This window comes from Cervus elaphus, chromosome 18 (genome assembly GCF_910594005.1).
Source record: "Cervus elaphus chromosome 18, mCerEla1.1, whole genome shotgun sequence".
In the NCBI taxonomy this organism is placed as follows: domain Eukaryota; kingdom Metazoa; phylum Chordata; class Mammalia; order Artiodactyla; family Cervidae; genus Cervus; species Cervus elaphus.
This window is the reverse complement of record NC_057832.1, coordinates 117,147,110-117,162,033: the sequence shown is the minus strand read 5'-3', so window position 1 is coordinate 117,162,033 and position 14,924 is coordinate 117,147,110. Positions and strand designations below refer to the sequence as shown.

Genomic DNA, 14,924 nt, shown 5'->3' with positions numbered 1-14,924 from the left:
TTCTAGGTACAGACAAATTCATACTAGGTTGAATCCTGGATCTTTAGAAAAGAATGAAGAGCGTCAGAAATAATAAATAGCTGTGCAATTTTACAAAAGACTATTTTTCTTAACTCTTTAAAATACAAAGAATGATTTAAAACTAACATTTATAATATTGTCTTGGGGGTCTTTAAGACTTAAGGATACCAATCCTATAGATCAGGGCCCTACTTTATGACCTCATTTAATCTTAATTATTTCCCTAAAGGTCCCATCTAAATACTGCAAAACTGGGGTCCGGGCTTCAACATGTGAATTTTGGGGCATAAGCTTCAGCCCATGTGTCATACATGATTACATTACATGAAATGTTCAGAACTGATAAATCTATGGACAGAAAGTAGATCAGCAGGGAGGCAGGGGACCAAGGAAGTAACAGCTCAACGGTACAGGGCTTCTTTCTGAGATGTTGAGAATGCTCTAAAATGTGAAGACTGAATATACCTGTGAATACACTGAAAACAACTGAAATGAACATTTTAAATGGATGAATTGCATGGCATGTGAATTATATCTCAGTAAGACTGCTATTAAAATAATTCAACACAATACCAATTGTAATCCAGCAATTTTTAGGGTAGAAATTGGCAAACTGACAATAAAATTTATTATAGAAAAACACAAAGGAATTAGAATAGTCAAAAAATCCTGGGGTAGGAGAACAAAGTTGGAAGACATACTATCTGACTTCAAGAATTTTCATAATGCCACAGTAAGAAATTATAAAAAATGAAAACAGCAACCAGTAATCCCACATGAATACAGATGCAGCCACACGTCACAAAAAATATAAACAAATCAAAGTAGTAATACATCATCCCTTTACACTGGACACATCTCAATGAAACAATTTTAGTAACAAAACCACATTTACATTGTCAGTTAGTTTTAACAAAGGCACCAAACTGCCCCTCTGGGGGAAACAAATGACTCTGGAATAACTGCAGAGCCTCAGGAAGAGCAACCTCCAGCCCTGCCTCACACCACACACAGAAGTTAACGCAAGATGGATCACAGACCTCAACGGAACAGCCCCAACCACAAAGCTTCAAGAGGGAAACACAGCATCTTTGTGATCCAGACAAAGGTTTCTCATAGGTCACAGGAGGTAAGTGTAAAGGAAAATAAACAAATCAGGTTTCCTCACAATAAAGTACCTGCTCACTCAAAAACACCATTAAGAAGAGGAATAGCAAGCCTCAGATTGGGAGGAAATAGCAAGACAAGTGTGAGAAAACTCCTACAATTCAATAATAAAAAGCATAGTAATCCCCCCAAAAAACCCCAAAAGACTCAGATACCTTACAAAAGACAACATACAAATGGCAAACTAGCATATGAAAATGACTCAACTTCATTAATCATTGGGGAAATGCAAATAAAAACCATGAGATAGCATGACACACACCCCCAGAATGGCTAAAATGAAAGAGAATGACGTTCCAAGCAGGCGCTGGCAATACTGTGGGGCAACGAGAACTCACAAACATTGCTCACGTGATTCCAAAATGATACAGCCGCTTTGGAAAAACAGTCGGTCAGTTTCTTACACTGTCAAAGACACCATTAATACACAACACAGCAATCCCACTGCTCTGTGTCGATCCAAGGATATAAAAGCATTCTGCTCCCCAAAAGATCACCACTTAGATACCGTTTTCCCCCTGCTATAGCCCAAAAAAAAAAAAAAAAAAGGGAAACAGCTCAGGTATCTATCATTAGAAGAATGAATCAAGGAACTGAGGTATTCATACAATGGAATATTACTCAGCAAAAGGAAGAAAACTACTGCCCCTTAGGTAACACGGATAAATCTCAAAAAGGCCCTGAATGAAAGCAGCCTTACAGAAGGGGAACATACTCTCTACTGCCCTCTGGATGAACTCCTGGGAACAGCCAAACTAATTTATGGTGGCCGCCGTGGGGGAGGCCAGGATGCACTGGGAAGCATCAAGGAACCTTCCACAGGATGAAGACGTTCTCTATCTGGGTAGGTTTTTGGGTTACTTAGGCAAATGTGCTAGTCAAAGCTTCTCTACTGGAAACTATAAGCAAATTTCAAACTCTAATGATGTACACATGCTCAAGCATTTAGTGAGAAGTGTATTGATGTCTATAGCTTACTCTGAAATGCGCAAAATAAAATGGATGGATGGATATATGGATTCAGGGCAGACAGATACGTGATTGAGCAAGTCCAGTAAAACGGGTCTTCTCTGTAAAATTCTTTTGACTGTAAAATTTTTTTATGATAAAAGGTTGAAAACTCCAAGACAGAAAATAACATGTAAAAACCTTCAAAGCAAAACATAAAAACCCCTAAACTTCTGATGCCATTTGTTGTTGTTGTTGTTGAGTTGCTAAGTCATATCCAACTCTTTTGTGACCCTAAGGACTGTAGCCCACCAGGCTCCTCAGTCCATGGGATTTCTCAGGCAAGAATACTGGACTGGGTTGTCATTTCCTCCTCCAAGGGATCTTCGCGACAGAGGGATCAAACCCACAGTCTCCTGCATTAGCAGGCGGATTCTTTACCACAGAGCAACCAGGGAAGCCCAATTAGCTAGACAATTAGAAATGCTTTACTACCTAAAACCAGAAGCAAAGCTACAAAGCCAGTCATTTACCTACTACTGTGCAAATGCCTATGTACCACTTTGGTCCTTTTATTATTTTTATTTATTAGACTTACTGTAACAGTGCTCTTAACTATGTTGTGATAGACTGATGGCCTAAGACAGGCTGCTAGGCTCCAACTATTTCAATATTTGAGCTGCTAAGTGAAAGTGAAGTCGCTCAGTTGTATCCGACTCTTTGCGACTCCGTGGACTGTAGCCCACCAGGCTCCTCTGTCCATGGGATTCTCCAGGCAAGAATACTGGAGTGGGTTGCCATTTCCTTCTCCAATTTGAGCTGCTAAATTACCTTCATTTTCCCTAACTGTGCCTCTTCACATGTATGTGTGTGCTCAGTCATGTCCGACTCTTTGCAACCCCATGGACTGTAGCCTGCCAGGCTCCTCTGTCCATGGAATTTTCCAGGCAAGAATATTGAAGTGGGTTGCCATGTCCTCCTCCGGGGGATCTTCTCTACCCAGGGATCAAACTTGAGTGTCCTGTGTCTCCTATATCGGCAGACAGGTTCTTTACTATTGAGCCGCCAGGGAAGCCCTCTTCATAAGGACGAGCTACTCTTGGTAACTGAAAGCTCGGTTTCACTTAACACTGTACTTAGTCACCCAATCATGTCTGACTCTTCACAACCCCATGGACTGTAGCCCACCAGGTCCTCCGTCCTTGAGGATTCTCCAGGCAAGAACACTGGAGTGGATTGCCATGCCCTCCTCCAGGGGATCTTCCCAAGCCAGGATGGAACCCAGGTCCCCTGCATTGCAGGCAGACCCCTTACCAGCTGAGCCACCAGGGAATTTTGGCAATAACTGCAACCGCCACCCCGTCCTCCAGCTCCAGCCTGAACTGGCTGCTCTCTGCACCTCTGGGCAGCGCTAACCCAGGAACTCTGTCCCGCCCCATTCAGCCCACAGGCGGCTGGGTCTCTCAGTTCCGTGTACAGAAACGCCATGGTTTTGTTTGTAGGATCCATCTTTTCATCCTTTATTATCTTCAGCACTAGTGATTTAACATCTTCACTTCCGGGAAGTTACTTTATACTCTCTATTAATACTATTATAAATTCAAAAACTCTTCTCTCCCTGTTTTTCTTTAGAATTTCTAATAGATATTTATTGGGCCTCCTGGCTTACTTCTGTTTGCAAAGCTCCTTGCCCTCGTATCTTTCCTTTTTAATGTCCTTCAGGGCCTTCTATTACTATTCTTTTTAAAACCCGAGTTGCAATTGCAGATGTGAGTTCTTTTCTCGGTGTCCTGTTCCTAACTTACTGCCATGAGGAGATTCTCATCTCAGACTTTGCGACTAACATTCAAAAATGTTACTTTTAAAAACATTTTCTTCTTTTCCCTGTATTGTCAGTTCCTTCCTGTTCTCTTTTATTCTATGTGTACTCTGTTCTTTCAAACACTATTAATGCTTAGTACTCAAAATGATAAGGCACTAAAAAACCAACTGGAAATACCACTGGCCTGAGGGAGGCTGGTGGGCCATAGCTCTGCACAGCTCACCTTTTGTGTTGACAAATGCATTTATTTTTCAGGTTGTTCAGCTTTTCCAGAGAACTGTTCTGTCCCTGCATCACCAGCAGTGTTCTGATACACAATGACGGACCAGTCACTTAAATGCTAACTTTCCATCACAGCCACGGTTGTTAGTTCCTATTCATCCCAACTTGTGCTAGGCCTCCTGTTTATAAATTTCCGTGATGTTCCCATTCCGTGTGTCCTAAACAGAAGCAGCGAGTCTTCTGCCGGGGATACAGGCTCTCAGCTGTCAGGGGGTCTACACTCGAGGAGAGGGAAGTGACAAGGCTCTCAGGTCTGCAGACTCTGAATCCATCCCTCCCCTCCCAGCACTGCCCAGTCTCACCCCTCCACCTTCTGCCAAACCGGAGCCTTCAGGTTCTGAGCTTCTCTGGTCCTACAGGGCCGGCGGTGCTGTCCCCGGACCCTCCTCGGGGACGCTCCCTCTAAAGTGAGGCTTCCTACACCCCGGTGATCAGTGCGGCGACTCAGTCTGCTTTGCGTTAAAGAAAAAGAACAAGCAAACGGTTAAATTTCTCATCTCATCTCTCTGCCATTCTTTGTCCTCACTGATTTAAAATGATTTTATGATGATCATTTTAGTGATGCCACCAATGGGAAAGTCAAAACAAATTTCACCTTCGGCCAGAAGCCCAGAAATCTGCTCCCTTTGTTTCCTGTTTCCATCACCACCACCCTAGCTCAGAACTTACACAACATCGCACTTGGACTGCCAAGAACAAGCTGGTCTTCCTGTGCCTTTGATCTCTTTCCGGTATTAACTCCACTTGGCTTCCAGATTCCTCCTCCTAAAGTCACAGATTCTCAAGTCATATATCCATCTCTGTGGACCTATAATGCTTTCAAAAAATAACGGTAACAAACACATTTACCTGGTCTGCAAGGTTCACCACGATCTGGAGTCGTCCTGTGTCAAAGCCGGTGAAACTAACTCCGGGGGCCAGTCTGACAGCATCTACTCCTGGCCAGCCTCGTGCCTTCTCGTGGTGCCACTTCCCACTTCACATCCATCTTTCTCCCTCAAGCAAAACTCTGCAAGGCTTTCTCCCTTTTCTCATTTTTTCCTCCTTATTTATACTCATCTTTTGAGGTTCACTTAGCTTCCACTAGTTCTTGAAGCCTTCCAACTTCAGTAGTGTCAATATCTTCCTCCCTCCTCTGAGCATCTCCTCTGCAGTAATAGCTGTCTGTATTGCCCATCATCAAAGACTTTCAAATTAATGAAATGAGACTATTAAATATTGCATCACATACACACACACACCCTTCCACTGCTTTAAGGCATTTGAGATAGCTTATAATAGCTGAAAGAAAGTGAAAGTCGTGCGGTTGAATTCTCCAGGCCAGAATACTGGAGTGGGTAGCTGTTCCCTTCTCCAGGGGATCTTCCCAAGCCAGGGATCGAACCCATGTCCCCCGCATTGCAGGCAGATTCCCATCTGCGCTACCTGGGAAGCCCTATAATACTTGAAACACCAAAGAAGAAAGAAAAATACAAGCCAGAATAGTATCTACAGAACATAAAAATAAAATAGAACACAAAATTAACAATAACTAAGTCAGAATCCTAAAATTAAACAGATGACCTAACTAAGAATTATCCAAAATAAACATATTTTGCATCCAGACTGCTATGTGCCAAAATTAATTTTGGTTTCAGAGTATTTATCTTCAGCATGTCTAATAGCATTTATGTAACAGAACCAATGGCTAAGGCAACCCCACGGCTAATTAACGTGCACATGCTATCAAAGGAATCAAGGAGAATGCATTTTTCTATGGTCTCCAACGAAGATGCACGGTTCTAGAGTGACAGGAACAATTCCGCTTGGTGAGACACCAGCAGAAAACAGTATTGCATCAAGACCGGTCCTCACGCTCAGGGGAGGACTCAGAGCAAGTTCCCTGCAGGCCCGACGACCAGGGAGCCACCCCAGGTACACGGCCACCGAAACCTGGGAACGGGGTTAAAGGGCGCTCCTAGGCTGCAGACAAACGCTCATCTCTGTATACGCGTGTGCAGACGGACAGGCACGGCCGACACCACCCTGGAGAGACAGATGGGCCGGGGTGGGCGGAGGCGGCTGGGAGGATGTGTGCCTTTCACTGTGCGCCCTGTTAAATGCCTAGGTTGACAACAGGATTATGTATCTAAAAATCAAAAATTACATAGCAGAAAGCCCCCACAGGGATCTACTCTCAAGCCCATGCAGTTTTTTCTACAAGTAAGTTTTAGGCCACAAAATGGGTAGTTGTGCCTGACTGTGGAAAGCTTCAGCCCAAAGCCCAGCTGGTCCTCATCTGAGAAGCTGGCCTGGGGACCCAGGAGGAAACGGGGGCAATCAAACAGAAGCCACCTTCCGGAGTCAGTGGGTTGGCTGTTTTACACTAGGGCAGCGAGAGCTTGACAAGCCCGTGCCGCGGACTTTTAAAACGTTGACCTTGTTTTCAAAAGGTTCCCTGGAAGGGTTCCTTTGGCGCCGCCATCAGACTGGGACAGTGAGTGGGACCTGAGGCAGACACCTGGGGTCTCTGGCGACACTTGGCCATCAAGAGCAGAGCCTGGGCCCGCCTCTGAAACAGGCCCACAACTCTTCTGCATCCCACGACTGCTTCATCATTCGCCAAAATACATTCTTCGCGTGACTGGTAGGGACAAGTCATCCTGAAAGGGGTCAGGTGAAGGCGAAGCTTCAGGCAGACATCGCCTGGGTGCCCGCCCCGCCTCAGGCATCCAGGCACTGTGTGACCACACGCCGTCCCTGGCTGTGATGCCCAGGGTGCCTGGTAACACTATGACCGGGCAGCGGCCCCCCTGTCTGTTACCACAGGGCACCAGCCTTACAGCATGAAGTCAGCACATCTGGGGAATCAATCTGTGACTTTTAGTTACTACCAAACTCAAGCCACCTTCCTTCTGAACAGAACCACTTTCTGCGACCCCTTCTTATCCAAGTGAACTTACAGTGGAAATCTGAGCAGCTGCCTGTATTAACATCGTTTGGAAGGGTTCTGCACTAAAAGCTGTGTCCACAAACGTTCCAGCTGCACCCGCTGGCAGGAGCGGCAGGCCCGCCTCCCACCCCGCATTGTCGTCTGCAAAGTTATTTAAGAACCAAGTTCTCTCTGGGCTGTGGCAGGTATAGCCCTGAAAGGGAATATACCAGACGAAGCAAATAAATTCACATTTATTTCAAAGGCAAAAACTGCACACAACAGCCTGTGATTAACCACAAAATTTGTTTTAACAAAGCTCAAAGTGCTCTGAGTATACACACCATGAATCAAATTTAGAAGAAAGCTCAACATACCATGTTTATACTAATAAAACCCCCAAAATTGCCTCCAGAGACAACTACGCAATATGATTACTGAGTTGGCTAAAAGGTTCACTCGGGTTTTTCTGTAACATCTTTATGGCCAACCCAATATAATTTCTATGGGTTTCCTCTGGAAGATAGATTTGGGTTCTCAATCCCCAAAACCATTTTAACAGTACCGTGTCAGTAACGAAAGACAGAAGGAATTTTGCAAGTGAGTGAAATAACTAGGACTTCTAGTTGCACAAGGGAAACCTGCAAAAACTAATCAACTGTATTTTAAAATGTATGTTCTATACTGAAAGCCTAGAAAGCACAGATGAGGTTTTAAAAAACCATCCATAAGCCCAATAACTATGGACAGACACTTCCCATGCTATGTAAAGCTTTTCAGAAGCACAGATGATGTCCTGGGGGTTCACATCACACAAACCACTTCATATCCTGCGTTCCCCGTTATTAGGGACATTGTACATGTCCATGAATAATAATCTTCAGTGAATTTTTAATGGCTGTTTATGGCCATTTATATCAAATCCCTAATGTTGAAGAATGAGGCTGTTTCCCGTTGTTTCCAAATATGAAATATTCTGAATCCCTGACACATACAATTTGAACAAAACTGGAGGAGGAAATGGCAACCCACTCCACTATTCTTGCCTGGGAAACGCCGTGGACAAAGGAGCCTGGTGCGCTCCAGTCCGTGGGGTCGCTAAGAGTTGGACAGGACTTTAGTGACGCAGCACATTTCCTTAGGACAGTTAAAAGTTAAAAATCAGTGGGTCAAAGTACCTTTTTGTGTATTTCTAAACTTCCCCAGAAAGATCACAGCAAACTGATACCCCCTGACTGTGGCAGCTCCAGCTTCTTTCACTTGGGCCAGCACTGGCTGCGATCATTTCTCTAAAACGGCTGTCAACCTGAGAGGTTTAAAATGTCTTAAATTCTTCATTTCTTTAACAATTAAGAGGTTGACAATTCTCCTACAGGCTTACTGACCTTTTGCATTTCTTTGGTCTGTGAACCAGTTATATCCTCCAGAGCCTTATTCTAAAAATATGGATAAATGTATCTGTATGTATATATATACGTATATATGAGAAGAGCTGCATACATTTGGAAAAAAAATACCTCTATACATTTAGGTTTATTTGAGGAAAGCCATGCTTGTTAGGTGAGCAAAACCGGATTAATGTTACGACTCCGAAATAAAAGGTACAAGATGACAGATGTCCAAATACCTTCACTGGCTGCGTGGTTACCTCAAGATGGACTGGGACCATCATCAAGGCACTGTGAAAACAAGCTGACATTCTTTCTGTCTGATCTGCTTTTCCACAAGCCCGAGTTTCTCTACAGGACAGAGAATCCTGCGGCAGGCGGGCCAGGAGTGCGGCTGCTGCCTGGAACACCGGCCCCGCGGCCACGGCCGCCGCGGAGGAGCCGGCAGAGGGGGATGCCGGCGACCTAGAAGAGTGAGGGCAGGGCGACACGACGCCCCAGCTGGCGGGCGCTGAGCAGCGACACGACCGCATGCCCTGGGGGCTCTCGGCTCTGCCAGGGGCCCGGGAGCCGCTCTGGGGAGGAGAGCGACCCCACCCCAGTGATGCGAACTGAGGCGCAGACTGTGGCTGCTGCTGTTAAGTCATTTCAGTCATGTCTGACTCTGTGTGACTCCATAGACGGCAGCCCACCCGGCTCTTCTGTCCCTGGGATTCTCCAGGCAAGAATACTGGAGTAGGTTGCCATTTCCTTCTCCACGCAGACTGTGGGGACAGAGCTTAACTGCGAATTTGGAATATGCTTTTATTCCAACCTGTGGACAGGTAAGCAGCCCAGGCTAGGAAATAGGAATGTCATCCTTAATGTAACTGCCAGGGAAAAAAGGAACTTTGAAATCAGAATAAACTAACTCAGCTCACAGCACCAAAGGGAGGAAAACAGACCCTGTCAAGTGTCTGAGAACGTCTGCAGGCAGAGAGGAAAAAGACAAAGACATCAACATAGAAATTTAAACTGACTCCAAGGGAAGCTAAAATTATGATTTGAGGTGAACAATGACTTCAGAAAAAAAAGAATTACTTGGAAGTGAGAAGCAGGAAGATCGGGGGCCTAGCAAAACCAACAAACCAGGTGGCCTGCCGGCTAGACGAGCCATGACCGGCTGCTCCCAGGTTCGCCACGGGGGTCCCCCCATCACACCGCACCCCCTGTCCAAAGTCAGGACCCGTGCCTGCTCTCTGAGCATGGAAACACAGTGGCGTCAAGAAGCTCAAACAGGAAGCTTCCCTGGTGGCTTAGTGGTAAAAAATCCACCTGCCAATGCGGGGAACACAGGTTTGATCCCTAGTCCGGGAAGATTCTGCATGCTTCAGAGCAGCTACTACTGAAGCCCAAGCTCCCCAACAACACCGACCTAGAGAGCAGCCCCCGCACGGCACAACCAGGGAAAAAAGCCTATGCATCAGTGAAGACCCAGCACAGCCGTAACTAATGAATTACTTTAAAAAAGAAACCGAATAGGAAACTTCACTACCCATTTCAAGTTCAAAAGAAAGGAAATCTACTATTATTTACCCACCAGCATAGAACATACTCCTATATTTTCCTCCAAAAAGAAAAAACAAAAAAAAAGTTGCTGCACTGTACTCTACATACCCAAGATGGAAAATCAGACTTGCTAACCACCATCCAGTGGGGAGCCAGGGCGACAGGCTGAACTTTAAGGGGAAAAGAGAAGCCTTTCTGAATGGCTGGGAACAAAGTTATTAATAACTGAACTAGATCTTTCTGACTCAGGTGCTCTGGAACCTTATTCCCCCCGCTCTTTCCTCAACTTGCCTTCTCTTCCTTTTGCTACTCTAAATTGAGAAATCAAGAAAAACATTTACGCTGTATAATAACCCAACTTCTTGTTATAGCAACAGGGAGTGCCAGTGGTTGCTAAAGGCTCTAGGAATACTAGTTGCACTTCCAGAAGTTGGTTACTTTTTTCTAGAAAATGTGTCACGTGTTTCTCGAAGATAAACAGAGGGTAAAGATCTCGCTGTGAGCTGCTGTCTACAGTGACGATGGAGAAAGGACCCCTTCTCCTTCTCCCGGCCAGGCCTCCTCCACCGGCCCTGGTCTGACTGCAGCAGGGAGATGCAGTCTGCTCCCTCTCCCCAGGACCCAAAGTACCTCCCAGCCTGAAACACAACCTCACAAGCCAGCGTTAGAACATCCGTCACTGGACACCAGCCCTGGGAGATTATCTTAAAGGGCGATGCAGCCGAGCGGTTACATGGAGACTGAATGTACACCCGAAAGAGAAAGTTCTACAAACACTGTTATGTAAACTGAGGCTGAGATAGAACCGTGGTACGGCAACAGTTTCCAAAAGCTGTGTGTAAATGACTGGAATGGAAGTGAAGATGCGTTCTAGAAAAATGTGCCAGATGACTTGAGTTCTTCTATACTGGAAAATAACACTGATGTTAAAGAATGCAGGTGAAGGAGGCAGCAGAATTTTATGATTTTCAGTAATTCAATTAAAAAACACAAGTAGACATTCTCTTTCGTCTATATCCTAAAAGTTAATATTTAAGGGTTGATCAGACTCTTTTGGAACTTCCTAAGGAAAATACAGAAAATATTTTGAGAACTATGGCTCATTCACATACAGAATCTGAAGGCCACAGAGTGGATAAAGGCAGTTTCTAGAGTCAGGCTACTCAGAATTTCAGATGAGCGTCATCACTGCCCAGTGGTTGCTATAACAACTAGGCAAGTTACCCAAGCTTTGGGAGACTGGGTTTCCGACAGCACTGCACCAGGGTTACTACCACCAGCCCTCGCGGGTGACTGATGTAAGCCTCCAACCAGATGTAGATGGTTCCCAGCACGGTGTCTGATACCCAGGACTCAAATGGCAGCTCTGATTTCACAAATACCTAAGGAATTAATGTCAAGTTCAGAAATCTCCAATCTCTTTTTTGCGGGGGGAGAGGAGAAGTAGAAAAGAACAGTTTTATTGCTTTGTCAGCAAAGTGGGGCACGGTGGGCTCATGCCCTCACAACCCAGGAGGGTTTGGTGAGCAGTTTTACAGCAACAGTTCAAGGGTGGCAGATTCTCCACTCTTAATAAATGTACTAAATAAATGAAACTATTATCTTCTCAGACAGAACTAGAAGAATCTTACTCAAGAGTTATTCCTGAAAAAAAAAAAATTAAAATGGAAAGCATCAAAACGACAAACTGTATTTATAGAATAAAAGAATTTAGTAATTGCAGCAAGCAGAGGAAGAGAAACAGTTCTAAGACCAAAACATTATACTGAACAAGGACCAATCTGGGCTGGTCAAAAATGAAAACTAATAAGTTCCCTGGAGACAAACTAGCAACTAAATTTTCATCGTTTCTATTCTAGCACTCCCCTGTTGTTGGCATGCAGAAATCCAACCAAGGGCCTTGTTTCATCACTGGAATCACCATCTTTAGCTCTAGGACTTAAAGAATTAAACAAAATAACCAACCAAGAAAAAAAAACAAAAAAGCCAAAAACCACACCTCAAAAACCTCCACCACAAAACCTGTCACACCTAGCAAGCCACAGCCTTCTTGAAGGGATCAATATCCTCTCATTTGTAAAGATTACGGCCTCCTTAAAAGTGTTCGACATGTCACATGACCCAATGATTCCACTCCTATATATACACGTGTTTTTTAACACATCTGCACAAAACACAAAAACTCACACACAATATTTATAATATGGTTCCTAACAGCCAGATACCCATCACTGATAGATGAATAAACAAAATATGGAATATGCATCAAATTCAGCTGTAAAAAGGAATGATGTCCTGACACGTGCTGCAACAAGAATGAGGCCTGGAAACATTATGCTAAGTGAAAGAAGCCAGCCACAAAAGGCCACACACTGTGTGATTGTGTGATTCCATTTATGTAAAATGTCCAGAATAGGCAAATTCATAGAAACAGAAAGTAGGTTAGCAGTTGCCAGGAACTGGGGGGAGGACAGAATGGGAAGTGACTAGCAAGGGTGCACAGTTAGCTGCTCTGGGGGTGATGAAAAGCCTCTAAATTTAGACAGCGGTTACGGTTGCACAATGTGTGAGTACACCTAAAACTGCTGCACTGGACATTTAAAAAGGGTGAATTTTATGGGTATGTGAATTATAACTCAATAAAACAGCTATCTGTTGAAGTATTCTACAGTGTAAGTATATACGTATTCATGAAAATTGGTCTATACCCACAATAAGTGTTCATTTTAGAGATAGACATATAGTTCCATACCTATTCAAATTAATGTTAAACTTTTTTAAAACCATAAAATATTAGCATAGTTGAGGGCCTCCTGGACTATCACATAACCAAGTTTGATAATCACTGATACACATTAAAGCTTTAAACTTAAATCTGCCCTGAACTAACAACTTTAAACTCCTAAAATGAGCAAATCAGTAGCAATCCGCCCTTTGATGAGCTAGCTTCAACTGCAATTTCTGATATTTGAATGGACTCGAGAAATTCTACAAGTTAAGTAGTACGCCTTGGTGTACACACACACAGCCATCTCTTGGCACCTGTGGGGGTCAGGTTCCAGGACCACTCCACCTTCCCATGCCAGAAGCTGTGGGCACTCAAGTCCCTCACATAAAATGGCAAGTCCAGTTGGAGTTCTGCCTCCGTGGATCAGGAGGGCCAACTGCATACACCAGACAACACAACCTTCTAGCACACGGCAGTCCCTTGCACCTATCAGGGACCATACAGAGTGAACCACCTGGACATCGTATTTGTAAAACAAGGCCACAACAATGCAACTTTTGCTCCATGTGGTGACCCTTTTACATGGGAGTCGCAAGCCTGTCCCATGAAGAACCAGATGGTAAATATTTTGGGCTTTGTGGACCAGACCACTTCTGACGCAAGCTCTTCCACCCTGACCCGCTGCGTGAGGGCAGCCCCAGACAATACAGAAACCCAAGCCCCCAGCGGTAAGCAGCGCCCTGCCACAGAACTTCCTGCCCTGGTCGAAGTGATTACCTACTGTGTGCTTAGAACACGGGTACCACGACTAATGATTTCAAATGGAAACAGCCATGAGCCACGAGAGGCTCCTGGGCTGAAGAGCACTGCTTTAGACCACCAAGCGGCCACTTTCACCTCTGTTCATAAACGCAGACAGAGTGAATGAGTTAACTCTGAAGGCTAAAAGCCGACCTTACTGATTCTATCCCAGGAGGACTGCAGAGAGAACATGCCGTAACACCCCTAACGTGCCCCGGGCCGGCCCAGCGAGGCCCCCAGCCCCGGGTGCGCGCGTGGCGGCGGCGGATACGTGTAGAGCTCCATGTATCTGGACTTGGCCATGCTCTGCCTGGTGTACACCTGCTGGATGCCGGCTCGGAGGTCGTCCCAGATCTGGTCGAGGCCGATCTGTTTCAGCCCATGCGGGTTCTGACTCCGGTTGGATGACATGGTGAGTAAGAGTCTCAAGTCGTCCAGTGCAGCGATCCTTGGTCAAGGTTCAGCTAATTCTCCATCAGATGAAAACATACAGTTATCATTCCAAAGTTATTCACAGCGGCTCAGAAATGATGTCCTTTGAATGGAGAGAATGAAATCTCATCGCAGGCCAACCTGAAGAAGAAATAAAGGGAACTGATTAGGCGGGGGTAGTGTGAGAGGATGCTGGCCACACGCTGAGAGCAACACTGGGTCTGCAGGCCCTGGCAGACGCCTCTGCACTCTGATCCAGAGATTCTTTCTCTTTCTGTGTGACGACACTTTCATAGTACATGGTCTGTGTGATATGCGTACGTAGACGCTTAGTTCAAAATCATTATGTTTATTAGAGTGCGCCGAGAAGAGCTGGTAAAACTTATACACAAGCACAACTAACATGCTGTTTTGCTGGTCTTCAAAAGATATCACAACTTAAACTACATTACTTGACCTACATAACAGTTAGACAAACTCAAAGGAAAAAAGGCAAAGGAAACGTCCAGAAAGAGCAACACAAACAGCTAACAAAAAAGCCAAATGTTCAATCTCACCAGTTACCTGTGAATTAAAAAAAAAAAAAACTCACTTAGCATCTGGCAAAATACAAATGGTGGTGAGGCTGAAAGTGAGGGGGAAGGGTCACTTCTTTTGGGGGGAGGAGGGGCAGTGGGCAGCTTGCGAGATCTTACTTCCCGCACCAGGGATTGAAATCTGGACCCCGACAGTGAAAGCACCAGTCCTAACCACTGGACTGCCAGTGGATCCCCAGTCACTCCTTTTTAAGGAGGGAATTGGGCAAGAACTATCAATATTTAAAATGTACTCTGAATTTAGGGAGACCTGGGTTTGAACCTTAGCTCCACACCTACA

General features: G+C 44.9%; 1 protein-coding gene across 3 annotated transcripts in view; it reads right to left on the bottom strand.

Moving 5' to 3' along the window:
* CUL1 (cullin 1) overlaps positions 1-14,924 on the bottom strand; it is an 89,262-nt gene that overhangs the window by 39,756 nt on the left and 34,582 nt on the right. For all 3 annotated transcript variants that reach the window (XM_043871653.1, XM_043871651.1, XM_043871652.1), the window contains exon 2: positions 13,888-14,189. In XM_043871653.1, the coding sequence (XP_043727588.1) occupies positions 13,888-14,027 (140 nt within the window). In that variant the 5' untranslated portion in view covers positions 14,028-14,189. The remainder of the gene's footprint in view (positions 1-13,887; positions 14,190-14,924) is intronic.